Source organism: Podarcis liolepis (genome assembly GCF_965112155.1).
Source record: "Podarcis liolepis genome assembly, chromosome: 5".
In the NCBI taxonomy this organism is placed as follows: Eukaryota; Metazoa; Chordata; class Lepidosauria; order Squamata; family Lacertidae; genus Podarcis; species Podarcis liolepis.
In genome coordinates this window covers 89,084,921-89,103,460 of record NC_139556.1, presented here as the reverse complement: position 1 = coordinate 89,103,460, position 18,540 = coordinate 89,084,921, and the positions used below count along the sequence as shown (strand labels likewise).

At 43.5% G+C, this 18,540-nt stretch overlaps 1 protein-coding gene and 1 long non-coding RNA gene across 10 annotated transcripts in view; one reads left to right on the top strand and one right to left on the bottom strand.

Moving 5' to 3' along the window:
* Positions 1-18,540, top strand: part of LOC310707497 — a 579,039-nt gene that overhangs the window by 495,448 nt on the left and 65,051 nt on the right. The gene's annotated exons all lie outside the window — the stretch shown is intronic.
* Positions 1-18,540, bottom strand: part of ECT2 (epithelial cell transforming 2) — a 43,113-nt gene that overhangs the window by 4,279 nt on the left and 20,294 nt on the right. For all 9 annotated transcript variants that reach the window (XM_083503981.1, XM_083503979.1, XM_083503987.1 and 6 more), the window contains 8 exons: positions 18,137-18,233; positions 17,397-17,478; positions 15,266-15,344; positions 13,499-13,618; positions 9,470-9,608; positions 6,785-6,939; positions 1,945-2,052; positions 622-768 (listed from right to left, as the gene is read on the bottom strand). In XM_083503981.1, the coding sequence (XP_083360107.1) occupies positions 622-768; positions 1,945-2,052; positions 6,785-6,939; positions 9,470-9,608; positions 13,499-13,618; positions 15,266-15,344; positions 17,397-17,478; positions 18,137-18,233 (927 nt within the window). The remainder of the gene's footprint in view (positions 1-621; positions 769-1,944; positions 2,053-6,784; positions 6,940-9,469; positions 9,609-13,498; positions 13,619-15,265; positions 15,345-17,396; positions 17,479-18,136; positions 18,234-18,540) is intronic.

Below are 18,540 nucleotides of genomic sequence, written 5' to 3'. Positions count from 1 at the left end.
GATCCAAATTCCCCTAAAGGAAGGCCATAGCTCAGTGTTCGAGAATCTGCTCAGGGTGCAGAAGGTTCTACGTTCAGACCCTGGCATCTCCAGATAGGGCTGGGACAGACCACATTTGAAACCCTAAAGAGCTGCTGCCAGCCAGTGTAGGCTATACTGAGCTAGATGGGCTCAATTGCCTGACTCAGTACAAGGCAGTTTCCCATGCACCCTAGCCCACAACCCAACTTTTATCTACCAAAAAGGAATTTCCTGCGCTCAGATTGTTCTCTCTTTCATGGCTGCAGAACCTCTGAGCACCTTCGTAGCTCAGTTTCTGAAACGTTTTGTTTTCTCAAATGTCTTTAATTGGTCACAAGAGAGCAGATTTTCTTCTGTAAGATACATTCCTCACTATCTCCTCCAGGCATGCTCACTTCTGCCTGACATTTAGAGTGGATTTCTCTACTACAATTGAGATCTTTTAATTACATTGACCACACAGGTGTTATGACTTCCGGAGAGAGATTAACAGACATGATTACAATAAGCTTCATTATTGAAATAAGAACAGTGCAGGAGCCAGCCTCCCCACTCGGGGCTTTTATATTATTCAAGACTTCTCTGGGAAAAGTCACTTACAGCTAGAGATGAAGTACTGGCAACGCGTCCTCCTAAGTAATTCTCACTAGCTGGGAAGAAAGTCCTTCCTTCGACGCTGCTGTGCGCCATCAATGCTCTCCGGAGCGCTCTCTTTGGTGTCTTGGAGAATGAGAATGCTCGTGTGACCTGCAGAGTTTTAAGAACCACGTTAAGTAAACTGTAGAAAAGACTACAGTGTTACCCTTATTTAAAATACGGGGAAATCGATTCCACATTTTTCAGTAAGGCTTCTTCTGCTGTTCTACGCGGATACATTTTGTTGCATTTTGCTTACCACTAGCCAAAGCAGCAAGGATTAAATATATTCGATATATTCGATAAGAACATAGCATCCCTGGTGGATCAGACCAGATTCCCATCTAGTCTAGCATCCTCTTTTCACAGTGGCCAGCCAGATGTGTCCAACACATCTGCAGTCCAACAGCGCTCACCCCACTTGTGATTCCCGGGAACTGGTACTCAGAGACATACTGCCCCTGGCAATATAGCCATGGAGGCTAATAATGCAGCCTTACCCTCCATGAATTTGCCTAATGTTCCTTTAAAGCCATCCAACCATCTTGTTCCCATTCATGCCTATTCCAGCCTCACACTTCATATCGCTACAGATTTGCTAGCCAAACAACATTATATTACTTTTTTTCCCCCTAACACAAACCAACCAAGATTCTTAATGCACTTAAAAGACTAACACATTTATTATGGTGTAAGTTTCTGTGGACTAGAGTTCGCTTCCTCAGATGCAGGATCAACATCTATATTGAGAGGAATGAGGGGGGAGGAATCATACATAGAGAAAGAGTCACACCCTAGATATAGAAAGGTGGGGAACTGTAGATAGTGGAATCAAATGCCAAATAGTGGAAGTGACATAAAAGGCCCCCGTTTTCACTGTCAAAAACAAAACCCCAAAACTAACAAGGCCCTACCCCCCTCAGATTTGTCACAATTTGTTTCAACATGAAAAAGTTATGATCTTTTTACTGGTGCCAAACTCTCAAACTCTGTGCTAGAATAGTAACACGTAAAAGACTGAGAGAAGACCACATACATCAGCTAAAAGCTCCTTACACAATTGAGGGCTACTGCACAATATACCTCTGGAAATATTTGTCAGTGGTTTACATTCATTCTCTCCTGATGTGCGGAGCATGTGCAAGTGTCACATTTAGGCTCAAATATTCCAGTGCAATAAAACTTGTCACCGGGAAGGGAACGGAATGGGTTTTGCCCCCAAATGAAAAACCTTGATGCGAGAAGATAGCTTCAGAATAGCATTTGTTTATTAGTTAAACCTTGTACCTTTTTGGATGTTTTTTTAATGGCCCGGGATGCCCTGCTGAGTGTGCTGTCCACATCCTTCGTGCTTACTTCAATGGAATCCGGATCAGTAGAATAAATGAGATCTTCCTGCAAAGGAAAGAAGGCTTGAGAACTTACTCGAAGGCGAAGCCACCGTGATTCACGTTTCAAAAATCAACAGCAGACTTCAAATTCTCAGACACCGTCCTCAGATTCTCACTACCAAAGACAAAACTTTCCAGATAGGAGTTGCAAACCTTCAGAACTCTACTGCTTAGCCAGCAGGTAGGAAAAACAAAGAGCAAAATTAAAGGCTTTACTGCCACCATGTGGAGCATGGAAGTCAGTGTACACATTGCTATGAAAAAGCGAAGTCCCTTTAGTCTGGAAAAGGGAAAGTTTGTGACTTCAACTGACAAGGTGGCAACCATTCCTAAGTCCAGTCTAACCTAGTGATGGGGATCCCTCAGCATTCAGAGTTTATGACAGCAGCTAAAATACACACCACTTCCTTTTTCAACAGCAGCACACTTTCAACCATGAAATGTTCCATGTTTTTTAAGAGGTCTTAAAAGATATAGTGGTACCTTGGTAGTCGAATGGCCTGGCTCCCGAACAAATCGGCTCCCGAATGCCATAAACCCGGAAGTGAGTGTTCGGGTTTGCAAACATTTTTTGGAAGCCAAACGTCTGACGCAGCTTCCAATTGAGTGCAGGAAGCTCCTGCAGCCAATCGGAAGCCGCGCCTTGGTTTTCGAACAGTTTTGGGAGTCAAACGGACTCCCTGAAAAGATTAAGTTTGAGAACCAAGGTACCACTGTATTTAGCTCTGCCAGGAAAAAGCCTATTCAAAGATAGCTCTTTCGTACATTTAGGAGTCAAATCCTAAGTACAGTCAGAAGAATCCGATATAATGGGGCTTTATATACTTGTACACGGTTTCAGCCTGACAACAACTGTGTTTTTCATACATAGGGCAATGCTGTGCTTTTAGCCCCATCCCCAACATCACACCAGGAAATCTGGGTGTCCTGACCACAGAGAACTCTTACACACAAGCAAGAACTTATGCATTGCTCCTTTTCAGACAACTGCAAAAAATGCAGTTGTTAAAGGAATCGGGCAAGGCTAAAAGCACAAACCAGTGAATAAGACATTGCCCTACACCAAAGCAGCAGACACATAGAACACTATATAAAACATGTCTTTCGTTGAATAAATTCCCTTGGAGCACTTGCAACCCTAAATCTGCTCCATTGAAATACAGAATGTTTAGAATTGGGGTGTGTTGTGAGTAATATGCAAACCAAACGGCACCTTATGATAGGTTTGTTCTCTGGAACCACTGAGTGACAGAGTCCCAGTGCCACGTTCTTTTACTTTTCTAAGCATAGACATGCACAACGGACATTAGGCAATCGTCTTTCCCTAGAAGAATGAATCAATCAAGTGATCACCAAAAGCCTAATGGTGCACATGCAGGATCTGCTGGAAATAAAATAATTGTTTAACACACACACATTCTGTCTTCTCCCAACAGACATCAAGGCAACCATCAACAACAAATTAAAAGAATGGTTGCTTTGCTCAAAGCTATTTGATTAAATTATTTTAATGGTACTTTTTATTTTGCTGTTTTAGAGTTTTTATAAAACAATAGAGAGACACAGTTAACGTTCACGGCCCAACAAACTTCCTGGAAAGGATGACTTACTATGCCATTTAATGTATGCTACCTCATACTAAACAGGTGGGCAGGCAAAGCAGATCTTCATATAACACTATTTATTAGGGGTGATTAATGGCAACAAAATTCACCTTGTATTGGCAGCGTCTGCAAGCAACCCAATCTGCTCTGAATTCACACTGAATAATTGGGATTCATTATTTCAGGTTTTCAAATCTGATCTGTTAGATCCCAAGTTCTGTTTCACACCCACTGACTATATGGGGAATCTAAAAACTGTTGTAGCCTTCCAAAAAAAACCCAACCCTTCACATAAGTGGGTGAAATTTGTAGGCAAGGGAGCCCCTTCAGAGTGCATTAAGCCTGCCAAATTTCAGGCAGAGCCATCCAGCGGTTTTTTGCGGAGACCCCTTAAATAAAAAAAATACCGTATTTTTCGCACCATAGGACACACTTTTTTACTCTTAAAAAGTAAGGGGAGATGTCTGTGCGTCCTATGGGGCGAATGTGTGGTCCCTGGAGCCAAATTGCCGGAGTGCAGCACGCTCTTGGACTGCTCTTTGGTGGTGGTGGAGGAGCTGCGCTCCTCTTCTGGCAGCCTCGGCTTCCCCCTGCAGCCCCGGGAAGCTTTGGAGCAACAGAGGGCTGTGCGCCCATCCCCCGTGCTCCTGGGCTGCTGAATGGGGGTTGGGGGTGCTGCTCTGCCAGCAGCCTGCCCTTCCCCTCAAGCTTTGGAGCAGTGGGCAGGCTGTTCGCTGAGAGAGGGGAGGAAGAGGACGGAGAGGTGGGGGACCAAGAAGCTGGGTGAAGGGAGATGAGGTACCATAGGTTGCCGTGAGTGGAGAGTGATGGTAGAGGGCAAAGGAGAGGGAGCAGTGAAGGGGAGAAATGGCAGACGTCACCTGAGGAGTTTGGGTGAAAGGGATGGAGAGGAGGAGGCTGGAAAAGGGGGCTGTGCTGCTTGGGGAGGGGGAGAAAAAAGTGGGGAGAAGGAAAGCCTCCCAAACCCACAGCTGAGAGGCTCTGCTCAGCTGTTTCTTGACTGTAATTCAAGTAAAGGGAATGTTTGCGAGCAGCAGGCTGAGAGAGGGGAGGAAGAGGACTGAGAGGAAAAAATGTGGCATTAGCAATGCTTTGGATGGAAACGAAGATGGTATTTTACATGAAGATAGCGAAGAAAGTGATGTCAGTGATTGTGAGCAACTGAACTTCATAAATTCTGACTCTAGCAGTGATGAGTTCTTGGGGTTCACAGAAGACTAGAAGAGTACTCAAACTTTAAAGTCTCTCTTCATTTGTTAATGACAGTGATGATGGTTCTTAATGCCATTGTTGAGTGCTGTTCACTTTACATGGCTGTAATATGATTCTGATATACCGGTTGTTTATTAAATACAGTAGCTTACACAACATTTGATTCAGAATATTTTTTCCTTGTTTTCCTCCTCTAAAAACTAGGTGTGCCCTATGGTCGGGTGCGTCCTATAGGGCGAAAAATACAGTACCTCTTAAGCTTTATTTTCTGCCAGAATTAGCTGCAAATTGCAGGCATCAATGCCCCTTCTGAGAGCATGAAGCCTGCCAAATCTCAGAAAAAATAGGTGCACAGGAGCAGACTTTCCCATTCTGGAGTGGGAAAATACAAATCATTTTTCTATTTTATTTTCTATTTTATTTTTTGTGGGAAATCAAGTTTGAAAGCTGCAGGGCATGATGAAGCTGCCCCTGGGTGGGAAACCAGAAGAAGTGCAGACAAGCAGGTTACTTGTTATGAAAAAGACTAACTGGGAAAGAAGCAGGCCGACACAATAGCCTAACTCCATATGCCCTGCTATCACAGCCAAAGCTCAGAGAAAGATGACCCACATGGTGAGGTTTATTTACTTCAACATCATTCCCCCCTCCCAATCACTGACTGGAGTGATTCAGAAAAAGAATTCACTTTGATTAAAAGCTTGGCCTGTCTAGCAAAACAAGATATCCCCGCACCCTACCCCACCCTTCCAAAGCTCTGGGCAGCTTGGTTTCATTTCTCAGAAAAGAAAAAAGGGCCCCTGTGCACCTATTTTTCTGAGATTTGTCAGGCTTCATCTTGTGGGGCGGGGGAGAGAAGGCCCGAAGTGAAATCAGCTTCCCTGATCCCCCACAATATAGCTTGTTAACAGCACGACCCAACTTGGAAACATGAAATCATGGGCCAAATCACTCCAGTTCACCTCCTTATTTGGAGTATGCACAGAGCTGCTACACACCCCTATTCAAGTGCAACAGTGCACTCCAAACACAGATGTGCTGCACCTGTTATGGCAATAACTCCAGGCAAGCATACCATGCAAACAAGAGCATTGTTGTTGTTCGTACGGCTTTGATCCTTACCTGGGAGTTAAGTGCCATTTAACTCAAAGGGGTCTTTTCTGAATCCAAACATGCTGAGTTGTGGCTCTGTGGACATCTCCATCAGGCACCTCCTGCCCCTGAACTGTGCCAGGGGGATGTTCTAGGAACAACTGTTTAATAACTGGTGCCCGAGTTTTGATTTTTATTTTCCTCTTCCCTCCCTACCCCTTTCCCCCTTTGTGCTGCATGTTTTTAGATTGTAAGCCTGCAAGTAGGGGCTGCTTTGTTCTGACTGTATGTAACCCACTTCGAGCACCTTTCTTGGCTGAAGAGTAGGGTAAAAATGCTGTAAATAAATTATAAATGCAGGCGACTCCCCATTTATGCAGGAGTTACGTTCTGAGGCTCTGCACATTTAAGCAAAGCCACATTTATTTGAAACACCATTGAAAAAGCCCGCAAACACCCTGTTCCTCTACATCCGGTTTCACACCCTCACTTGGCTCTATGATTGACTTGCATATACTGCTGTGCTCACTCATGCTGCTGACACCATTACTTTGCCCACTATGAGAACAGGATGAGCTTTAAGCTCACTGAGTACAGATAGAGTCTCCAAGAGATTACAGCCTTGATGAACTGGCAGCAAGCTCTTCTGAGAAGCTGTCCCGTCTTGCAGACCTTTGCCACAAGACATGCTACCAGTGGGCCTGTTAGTTCTGGCATAGCCATCTGACATAGATCTCTTAAACCTCTACACATTTAAAACAGATTCAAGGTACAACCCCCTCGTCAGCTCTGATATCAAGAACTTACAGCATCTGCTTTGCATATCGTGTTGGCTACGTGCCGGCACAGCATCTTCAGCCAGTTCTCCTTGGGAGGTTCCTCAGTCGTTATCTGGAAGCTGAACAACAAGTTGCTCTGCTCGGTCGGTGGTCGCACAACTAACGCAAATGCTTTGTGGCACTCTGCAAAAAACAGCAACAGATCAGTCAACAATCTTACCAACTCAGTATTAGAGGAAGAGGGGAGCGTGGACAACTGAGTATTGTCCTAGGTCAGAACAAGAACCGAAGTTTAGAAGCCTGAATATCAAAGAAGCGTGCAGGCCATCTCCACACAGAACTGACCCTTCATACGTTCATCTCAGCAGCGTCTCCCCATTTCAGCTGCCATGTGTGTGGGCTACAGAATGAAGTCTAAAAACACGTCCTGCACATTGCAATGGAGAACCAGTGCACAGGACTTCTAATACTTGAGAAAACACCACATGTTGGACATAAGGTGGGTCAGTTTTCCCGCCCATAGAAAACAAGGGGACGAAGTTCAACAAAGGTCTTTATGCAGTAGTAAAGGTGCAGGATGCTGTATTTAACCATTACAGGTCTGTCGTCACCAAAACAAGGCACAGCATCTTGGGGGACAGTGAAGTCTACAAAGCCGTGTGAGCAGAATAAAGATTCAGAAGATAAATATCCACATTCAGCCACAACAAAGAAGACACTGCACAAAATTTGGAAGCAAGAGGCGAATGGCATTGCCACACCTTCAGTGACAAAGGTCCAAACCTTTCAGCCTCACCATATAACCACAGTAGTGTATGATGCTTTTAAAAGACCCTGCGTTTTGCAGTTATTCCCTGGCTTTTAAGCACTGTTACTGCTCGGGCATGGGAGAATACCTAGTGAAATTATCCTACCTGGTATTGCTTGTATTCAGGATTTATTTCTTTCGACAACTCACGTAACATTTTAAATACAAATTGTTCTAATCTTCCTAAGGACCTTAGAGTGAGGGGAGGGTAAATCAAGGTATTTGAATGGTGTGGTAAACGTAGAACAAAATGAAATTTAGGGATCAGGAAAGAGCCAGAGCCTATTAGAACAACAATCAGCAGAAAAAGGAGGGGTCATTGAGGAGGACTGTGCTTCAAAATATTAAGACTGAGAACAATGTGGAAAAAGCCCCCTGTGTGATTACAGCAATAAGGAATGGTCAAATAAAACAAGATAAAGCTATACCAGTGACTGACTGGTCGAGAGAGGAGATTGTCAATATCAGGATTGGAAAATTGTGAAGTAATTTGTGAAGATAACAGAAAGATGGCCATTTAGCTCTTGAAATCCAAAACACGGGAAGTCCCATTGTAAATAATTAATTCGGATTATATAATTGGCTATATTGTTTTTTGTTTTTGAATGTGGAAATATTTGGTTTGATTTGATGTGATATTAATATGAAGGGTTTTTTAAAAAAAATGAAAATGAATTAAAAATATTTACAAAAAGAAAAAGGAAAAAGGAAAGAGCCATAGGATTTTGTGCATAACTTTCCACCGCCTGTGAACTAGAGTCGCCTCTCCACCTTATTTCCCTCTCCTTCAATCACAGCCAGGTCATGAAGGTTTGGCTTGGAGTGCAAGAGCGAGTGCCTGACCCAAGATCACCCACCAGCCTTCATGGCCTAACAGGGACTTGAACCAAGTTCTTCCTCTCGCTAGGCCAATACGCTCTCTACCAGGTGTGGGGAACTTTTGGCACTCCAAACGTTAAAAGACTACAGCTCCCATGAGTCTCAGCAAGCAGTATCAATCTGCGGGGATGACGGGAGCAGAAGTTCAGGAGAAAGGAGAGCCAGTGATTTCCCATACCTGCTCTATACCATGCTGGCTTTTTTACATGCTAAGTTAAAATGAACCTGGGAATGCTCTTAACCCCACTTTGCAACCCTGATTTAAAACAGCATTGTCGAGATGACGACAACAAGGCTCGTTCTTATCCAGGATGGCAACTGATAAGGTTTCATGTCAAACCCAGGCACAGTGGGTATTTGCAGATAGGGAAAGTGTACATAACCCTTAGCTTCCTCCTTAACTTCAGTTAGCTTTAGCTTTGTACCAGGCAGATCTGACCTTGATGCAGAACACTATTTCTTAAGTTACAGGAAGAGACTCTTTCCAGCACCCTAGAATGATGCTCTGCCACACATCATTGCAGAGTCTGCACATGCAGGAAATTAAGAAGATTACAATGCTATCTGCAGAAGGAAGTCACACTGATTTCAGTGAAACATGCAGGCATATAAATGATGGTCTAGAGAAAGTTACACAAGCCTGCTGAAGGATCTTAAGACAGAACTGTGGGTTTAACTCCTGTCTAAGTTTCAAGTGCCAGTCGTATCAATCTTTGTTCTTAAAGGGTTAATACGCCCACATGCGAAGCTTTATTTTTAGACAAAGCTTTCTGCCAAGGCACATGGAAACACTCGTTGAAGGGCTGTGAGCTCTGAAAGCCTTGAGTGATTTTCTCCAACTCCTGACATTTGACCGTCTTCTCTCACTGCTCCTTTTAATGGTTACTTCCAGCTCCCTGGCCCCCAGGTGAAACCTCTTTGGAAGGTATCTTGTTATTCAGCTGTGCCAAAACATATCAGCGTTTGAAGTCCATCACTCTGCATTATTAGTCTCAAAAATCCACATCCCACTGCCCATGTTCCTACCTTCTGTCTCTCGGATGTCTAGTACTTTCTTGATCTGAGACAGGGGCATGAGGATGATGTGCTTGAGACAGGCTGGGGGCCTGGTATGGCCATGAGGACTCTTGAAGCCACCAATGACTTTGTGCCGCTTCCTTGCAATCTGTTGGGGGGGAAAGAAAAGAAAAGAAGCATGAAAAGAACCAGCTCCTATATCCCCAGAAACATTTAAACTGAAAGTTCGGTGACAGCTTCTGAAAATCCTAAACAATTCCAACATACAGATTCATGCTTCTATTGCAAAACGTTCACTATTTTTCCCTGAGAGACAGTCAGTTTTTATGTTCACTTGAAAAACCACATGCTGAATTCTGCATTCTTCTTTTGTCTTGTACTTGTAAAATGCTCCAGAATTGCATATGGATAGTAAAGGTGTGTTGTACCAGGCACTTGTAAATAAAGGGTACTCGCTTCCACCCACAAGTAGATACATTTTGAATTAAGTCCCCTTAATTGTGAAAGGACCTTGCAAGCAAGTATATATGCTGCTGTGAAGCTATGAGCCCAGTTCAAGCACTGAACTGCACTATTGCACTATATGCTGTAAGCCACCCAGAGTGGCTGGGGAAACCCAGCCAGATGGGTGGAGTATAAATTCATAATAATAATAATAATAATAATAATAATAATAATAATAATAATAATAATGCAACTATGGTTTAATGTAAACAAGTTTATAGACAACAAATGAGGAGAGACCCCAACCGAAACAACTTTTTTGCAACAATTCCTTCCTCCAGGGAGGGAGACTTAATAAGAACAGATCATCAGCCTAAAATACAAAGGAACTGGGAGGAAGCAAAAGGCAACAATGAAGCCAAAAGTAAATGGAACACAAGCAAGCCAGGCAGCTCAAAGAATGTAGACCAGCTTCCAAATTAAGAGCAGCATCATTACATTAGCACATCTAGGCATGCCAAATATACAGTAGATCCAAAACCTGGGGAAATTTAAGGACTGCCTCCGTATGTCATATGTCTTCCTGGGAGGCCCTATTATTGCATCTCACATAGCTGGAGAATAAAGCATTGGCATTCCTGATATAGGCAGCCTGGCTGCAAAACTTTTTATCCTGAGACTATGTCTAGCTCTTTCACTTTTGAGTCCTCCAAGCTCATACTGTCTAGATGTTGGGTGTCTAAACCCCAGCTTTGGGTCCACCAATTTTGGCAACTGGGGGTGGGGAGTAGACATAGCACTGAGGTGGGTAGAGAGATTTAAAGCTCTCCATCAGAGTATTGGGTTAGGATGCAAAACACCCACAACTCAATCAACAGAGCAACCATTTCATGAGTGGGGCAAGGGTGACGGCTCCCATCTGATCTGCACAGCTGTGTGCCGTGTGTGCATACACAAGAGTATGGGGTAGCTACACCCACTAGAGCCATGCTGCCCCCAGAAAGCTGGCCAAAGGTGAATGTGGCTCTTCAGCACCCAAAAAAAGGGGGGTTAATCATCCCCAATACAGACACATACATCTCAGTTGGACACTATCTGTACCTGGCATCTGCTTGCTGATTTGCTAAACTTGTTGCTACTTTGTGTTTTTGAGATTTTATTGATATTGCCTTTTACTATAGTTAGCCTCCGTGAAGCTCCTTCTTAAAAAGCAGAAAAGGGCAAGACAAAAATATTTTTTACATGATAGCATATGGGCTAGACAGGGATTGACAAGACTGATTTTGTTTGACACAAAGGAAAAGCAGATTTAGAAAACTGGATTCTGCAACCAAACAACACAATATACACAGCCCAGCTACAATCTTGACAACTGCAGCTCCATGGGCCACAGTTGAAGTCTTTAAAGCCCTAGACGGCCTCGGCCCAGTATCATTCAGTCCGAACACTGAGGTCCGGCGCCCAGAGCCTTCTGGCGGTTTCCTCACTGCAAGAAGCAAAGTCACAGGGAACCAGGCAGAGGGCCTTCTCAGTAGTGGCTCCCGCCTTGTGGAACACCGTCCCATCAGATGTCAATGAGATAAACAACTATCTGATGTTTAGAAGACATCTGAAACAGCCCTGTTTGGGAAAGTTTTTAAATGACTGATGATTTAATGTATTTTTAATCTCCTGTTGGAAGCCGCCCAGAGTGGCTGGGGAAACACAGCCAGATGGGCGGGGTATAAGTAATAAATTGTTGTTGTTGTTGTTTAAACCCACTGGTCAAGGGCGAGGTTCAAGCTAATTTGTGGCTACTGAAGGCAGATTTTTAAGCAGAGTTCCACATCCCTGGTGCTGCAAATTGTAGAGACTACAATGAACTGTGTACTTTATGGCCTCCCCCATGCTAGACTCAAGCCTCTGAAACTTGATTAGTTTCTTTTCCCCTACCTCAGTATCTTTCCAACAGCAATTACAGGTTATACTGCTTGTGTGGACACTTTACGCACACATTTTGTATAGCTTAAGCAGAAGCAAAACAGACTTACCTGGCACAGCCATGTTATTTATTCACATTAAATATAAATAAGCCCCACGAGAACTTTGTGCGCCGCTGAGCCACTGTCTTGAGAACTTGAAACAAATGCCAGGATTCTAAGTGGCGCCAAGAGACCAACCGATTTTGATGAGCTACCACTAGAGTAACCAAGATGTATCAATCCCAAAGATGTGAAAAGCAATCTTCTTTTGCTTGCATCGCATCAAGTGGACATTAGGGATGGGAAGACAGCAGAGAAGGACGGCAAAAAGAAGGCTGCGAGGGAGATTTAAAGCAGCTCTCTTTTTCAGGTTAACAAGTACTCAGCTACAGAAATGAGACACTGGTTTAATCCAAATACGAAGGTACAAGAAGCCAACACTTGACAAAAGCACCGGCCAACTAGACTGGAGGAAACAATGAACCCAGCAATAGTTTCCTCAGTTGACACAGATTGTAATCTTACGTATGCTTACGTGGGAGTAATGCCCCATTGAACAAAGTGGATTGTATTTCTATGTAAATATGCATGGGATCATGCTGAGTTTTGTAAATAAGATGTCGGAGGTGCTGCTCCTACATGCAAGAGACCAATAAAACTGCCTTGGTTGCAATACTGCAATTTTAAAGAGCTCTGGATTAACTATGAGGGGAAGACCAGTCAGATGAGGTTGTAGTTCAAATCAAAGAATGGTAGAGTTAGAAGGGACCACACAGGTCGTGTAGTCCAACCCTCTGCAATGCAGGAATTTTTTGCCTAAGGTGGTGTTTGGACCCATGACCCTGAGATTAAGAATCTCATGCTCTACAGAGTTATTTCAGAGCTGCTACTACCACCACAAGTAAATGTACAGATGGCAATCAACTGATCAGCAACCTACCCCTGCCCAAATCTTTGATCTAAAAACTGGGGGAGGCTTGTTAACAACTTTCCACCTCCAGCATCTGCCAGAAGGACCCAAAATTGCAAGAGACATCAGCATTCCGAAGCCAGCAGATGCTCCTTAAAAAAGAAAGGGGTGACCAAGTATAGATTCAGGAGCAGAGCTTCAATGTCATGACTTGAGATGCAAGTTTATTCAACTTGTCTAATTTATACAGGTTACAAAATTCAGCCTCTTGCGGAAGAATTTTCTAGGGCACAGCTCTGGTCATAAGTCAATAACCCATACGATGCCTGCGTACTACATTTCTGCAAGAATTCATGTCGTGGGAGGAATTACTCAAAGGCCTCTCTGCTTGCTTCTCAGTGGCAGCATCTCTCCTGCAGCAAATATTTCACTACTAATAGTAAGACATGGCAGCAGAAAGTTGCTCTGTCTTCTCCACTAATCCCTGTATCGAGCTACCAACCATTAAGTCCGCAGAAATAAAGTGTTCCTTGTTGACAGTTTGTGCAGTGGTTCTTACCAACTGACTGAGTGGCACATATAGCGTAAAGCTTTCTGTCAAGACAAAAAAAAAAAGTGTTCCAGACGTCCTTCGTAGGTTGCAAGTATTTGGATTACTATTTATTCCTCTGGGTTGCAAGTCATTCCAGAATGTCACAGCCAAATGAATATCTATAGACTTACCTCCAGGCAGTCGTTAAAAAGGAACAGGGTGACCTGCTCCCCTCTGTCACAGAGGTCGTCACCAAGCGCAACTGTTTCCAGCCGCTGAATTAGACTTCGGTGAGATGACAAGAGATTGGCCTGTGGGGTATAGGAGAAGCTCATTTAAAAAACAGAACAGAATAGTTCAGGAAGGTGCTTTGTCACCAAGAAATAAAATTAAACAGAGCAGACTTTTAACCTAAAAGATCTGTATAACATTCAAAAACCTGCTGGACGGTAATATTTATGCTATTCTGCAGATTAGATTTCACAGCAGGTAACATTGCGGGTGGCGCGGTGGTCTAAACCACTGAGCCTAGGGCTTGCTGATCGGAAGGTCGGCAGTTCGAATCCCCACGACGAGGTGAGCTCCAGTTGCTCGGTCCCAGCTCCTGCCAACCTAGCAGTTCGAAAGCACGTCAAAGTGCAAGTAGATAAATAGGTACCGCTCTGGTGGGAAGGTAAATGGCGTTTCCATGCACTGCTCTGGCTTTGCCAGAAGTGGCTTAGTCATGCTGGCCACATGATCTGGAAAACTGTCTGCGGACAAACGTCGGCTCCCTCAGCCAGTAAAGTGAGATGAGCGCAGCAACCCCAGAGTCATTTGCAACTGGACTTAACTGTCAGGGGTCCTTTACCTTTTTTAACATTGCCTTACTGAACCCTTTCAAAAGCTCACATACAGGAATCCTCTCATTGCCCAACAACAGAATACTTCTCCAGTACATCAGCTTATTGTTTCTGTAACCCCACACATTTTTTTCTACAGCATTATTAGGGTCAGCAGATGCTTTCAAAAACTGTATCTGGAAATAAAGTTAATGATCAATTTCAAAATTACTCCAGTTTAGCATAAAAAATTAGTTGTTAATGGTACCACATTCCAAAAACATAGAACACACTCCTAACCTATTGGGGTATGTTAGGTTTCAGTGTTAACTCATTGGGAGATGTGGAAGCCTTGGAAGAAGGAGACAAGAAAGCAAAACAAAATGCATAGGAGATGTACTGAACTCATAATGGAAGGAATCCAAAGTACCCTGACAACCTAACGGGGTTGGGGAGCTCAACAGAATATTGCAAGCAAGAAATCCATGTTAGAAGTTTGCACTATGAAAACTACAGTTCTTGTACCAATATAAAGCCAGCCTGAAGCAGAATTAACCTCATAGGGTAAAACTTACTCCTAGGGTCCAATAAAGCCTTGCCGTGGTTTTTGAATACATACAGGAGTCTGCTGCAAGTTACAAAAACAGGAAAAATATTCTAGCACTCTTGAAGTGGCAGAACCAAAAAGGGTGGAATTTATGGTACAATCAAAATTCTAAATTAATTTTCTCTACCCTATTTTTAAGATGTTGTCGAGCATATAATCCAGTTCAATTAGGGGTTGGGCAGCTTCATTCTCCCATTCATCTCAATAAAAACCCTGAACATGTAGCAAGTTAAACATACTTTTTTTGAAAACCTGAAGCAGAGAGAGATGAAACAGCACAGGACAGCTGACCTCACAATTGTTGAGAAGCACGCAGAGCATGAAGCAGCTCAGGTTTGCTAGAGAAAAGCTGGACCAATATTTCAAACAAGCACTGGGGCCCACAGCAACCCCACTGGCCTGGGAGTGTTATGTGAGAAGACTCTCCAATTAACATTTATTCTTCTCCTCCTCCCCCTACCAAGAGGTCGTGTCTGTCTAACAAAAGGACTCCACCCCACACATCAGGCTCAGCTTCACTATTAACTTACCGGGCAGCCATCTACTTCATAGACAACATCAAAAATCTGCCTTTGGGCTTCCGTTTTCCTTTTATCTTCATTAATATGCCTGGGGAAAAGAGTAAAAAAAGACTTTTCAGTTGTTAGGGTTTAGGTCCAATACAGACAGGGCATCCAGGTATCTGCTTCATGGCACGTGAAGGTCAGATCCACCACTTTAAGTTATTGACATAAGCTTGTGCTCAGTGACTATTATGGGTGGGGAGTGTGAGTGTGTGCACACACAATCACACACACACACACACACCAAACATGTGTCTATACACACATCTACAGCTGAACAGCCTCTTCATCTGCAGAACGGCCACTTCGTTAAGTCAGCTACCCAGAAACCTAGATTACCACAGGAGAATTATGCTATATGCATACCAACACCATGCTAAAAATACAAAGCTAAACACAAACAAAAACACCACCTTTTATGAGAGTTCCGTTTTTAAAATCTGCCCGCATTAATTTCTCGCACAGACTTGGGAAATGTGAAAAGACTGCAACGAGCAGCCGTGTCAGCAGTTGAAGACTAAAGAGAAGTGTTTTCCACTTGAGGAAGGCCCAAAGGGGGCAGGGGTTCATCGAAACAGATTTGCTGAATTTTCCTCCCTTAAAGTGCTGCAAAGCTATGTACCAGGCAGCTGCTACAGTGCTGACCCTTCGCACTGACAGCAGTCATGGGAGTCTCCTGCAGTACAAGTAATTCCTACAGAATTCCTATCATTGCCATTTGAATTTTCACTGGCTTCGGTAGTAAGGGAAAGTATTCATAATATATCCCATAACCTTAAGGAAAAGTTATTGTAACAAGAAAAAGCACCAATTCCTTTCCACAAAAAGGTTCTGAAAAGTAACAGTTAACTTATTTTTGAAGTAAGACACATCTCATTACAAAGGTAAAGGTAAAGTACCCCTGACAGTTAAGTCCAGTCGCAGACGACTCTGGGGTTGCGGCGCTCATCTCGCTTTACAGGCCGAGGGAGCCGGCATTTGTCTGCAGACAGTTTTTCCGGGTCATGTGGCCAGCATTGCTAAACCGCTTCTGGCACAGCGTAACACCGAAACCAGAGCAGCGCACAGAAACATCATTTACCTTCCCACCGGAGCAGTACCTATTTATCTGCTTGCACTTTTTGGCGTGCTTTCAAACTGTAAGGTTGGCAGGAGCTGAGACCGAGCAACGGGAGCTCACCCCGTCACAGGGATTTGAACTGCCGACCTTCTGATCAGCAAGCCCAAGAGGCTCAGTAATGTAGACCACAGCGCCGCCCGCGTCCCTTTCTCATTACAAAACGATGTATCAAATGGATAGCAGTGCCAAAGCAGGGCCTCCCAGTTTTGAGGAGAATTAAACGCTCATAACTTTTTTTCCAATGAGTACTATTCAATGTGTGGCTTTTGAGATGGAACCCACAGTTCAGCTGGGAACCTAGCTACCTCATCACAACAGCAGCATTCCCACGGCTTTCTGTTTTCTCTTTTCTTTTTTGGCAACTGGAAAATACAGGCCGGCAATATACCACAGGATAAACCATACCATTGTTATATATTTCGCAGATTCATAGAATAGTAGAATTGCAGGAATTTCATTTGCTGATAGCTTCCCATGAGGCATGCCAAACGAATTTACAATATAAGAGCATAGAACAGTTACATATATAGTGGTACCTTGGTTTCTGAGCGTCTCAGAAACCAAACGTTTTGGCTTTCAAACGCCGAAAACCTGAAGTAAATGCTTCCGTTTTTGAATGTGCCTCAGAAGTTGAAGAGCTTCCACTGCGTTTTTTTCCATTTTCTCCATTGAAATCGCAGGCCGCCTCTGCAAGACCCTTTGCGCCTCAGTTTTTGAACGTTTCGGAAGCCAAACAGGCTTCCAGAACGGATTATGTTCGAAAACCAAGGTACCATTTTTATAAATACAACTTTTAAAAACTATATATAATGCATGCTGCCTCTTGAGCAGACAAGTATGGTAGGTAGGTAGGTAGGGAGAGAGAGATATGCAGAATACTTGTCTGCTGAATAGACAGTATGCCTTACTGCCAAGCTAGTCTACCATACTAACATCAGACCCAGAGAATATCTCCTAGTAACGAGTATCACCACTTACGTCATCACTTCCTTTAGCGACTCAATGGCTCTCTCTAGAGTTGCCTTGTCAGGATTGTCTTCTGCCGTATGTTTCTTAATGTCTACAACAGGGAAGTGCAAAAAGGGCAACTTTTTAAAATCATGCCAAGATAATGTTGACAAAGTTTGAGAATTTGGGGGGGGGGGAGGACACACTGGTTTTCAATCACCTTTTCACCCCATACAGCTGGAATTTCTTTTCTGTGGTTGCTGAAACTCTTATTTGCAAAACATGGATTTCTTGTCTTTTCTCACCTAGAAAGACTCTCAAACAGCTGAGCCACACCTATTTCAAGGCCTAATGTAAATTATGCAGGTTAGGCCTGTATGACTATACTTAACAGTAGGTGGCAAACGGATTTAAGAACTGCATATGTTTTAGTGACATAGATAAACTACAGAGTGTTTTTGGGGAATGGGAATTGTCAGTCACTGCCCAATTGCATTCCATTATTCCTCTTAACTGAAAGCATGTTTAAAGATCTCCGTAGTGTTAGAGCCTTAAACAAATTGATTGGAAAGTTTAAAACACAATAATGCTTAAGTATCCACCATCCCTAGAACAGTTCTGTCATGTACATTTGCAGAAAAGGGCATGGAGTCAGATGAAGCCCGTTTCAGTTACAGAGCATTTAGCTCTCCCAATTTGAAGCAACTAAAATAAGGCACCAGCTCACTTGCTCTACAAAAACAAGCGATGCAAAACCAGCCCTCACTTACCATTTAGAAGAAGGGCAACACTAGGCAGCCTCTGAACAGGTCGGATGAGGAGTTCTGCCAAACTCTGTCGACCACACTCTGGTTTAGCTTGATTTATCTATTGAGAGCAAAGTACCGACTCAATCCTTGCCATTGCTGTGAAATTCTTATTTTCTTTGCATGAGGGGTCAATGCCGGCTGTCTTTAAAGAGGTAGCAGTGCAATCGTTCCTCAGTAAACCTGCACCAGACTTAGAGGTTTGTAACAACTACCACCCAGTCACAAACATCCCCTTTCTAAGGAAGGTGTAGTGGCCAGAAGCTCTTGGACAAAATGCTTTATCTGCAGAGGTTTTCAGCTTTTTTGAGTCCACAGCTCCCCTGACCAACTACATTCTTTCTGCGGCTCCCCTGTGGGGAAATGCT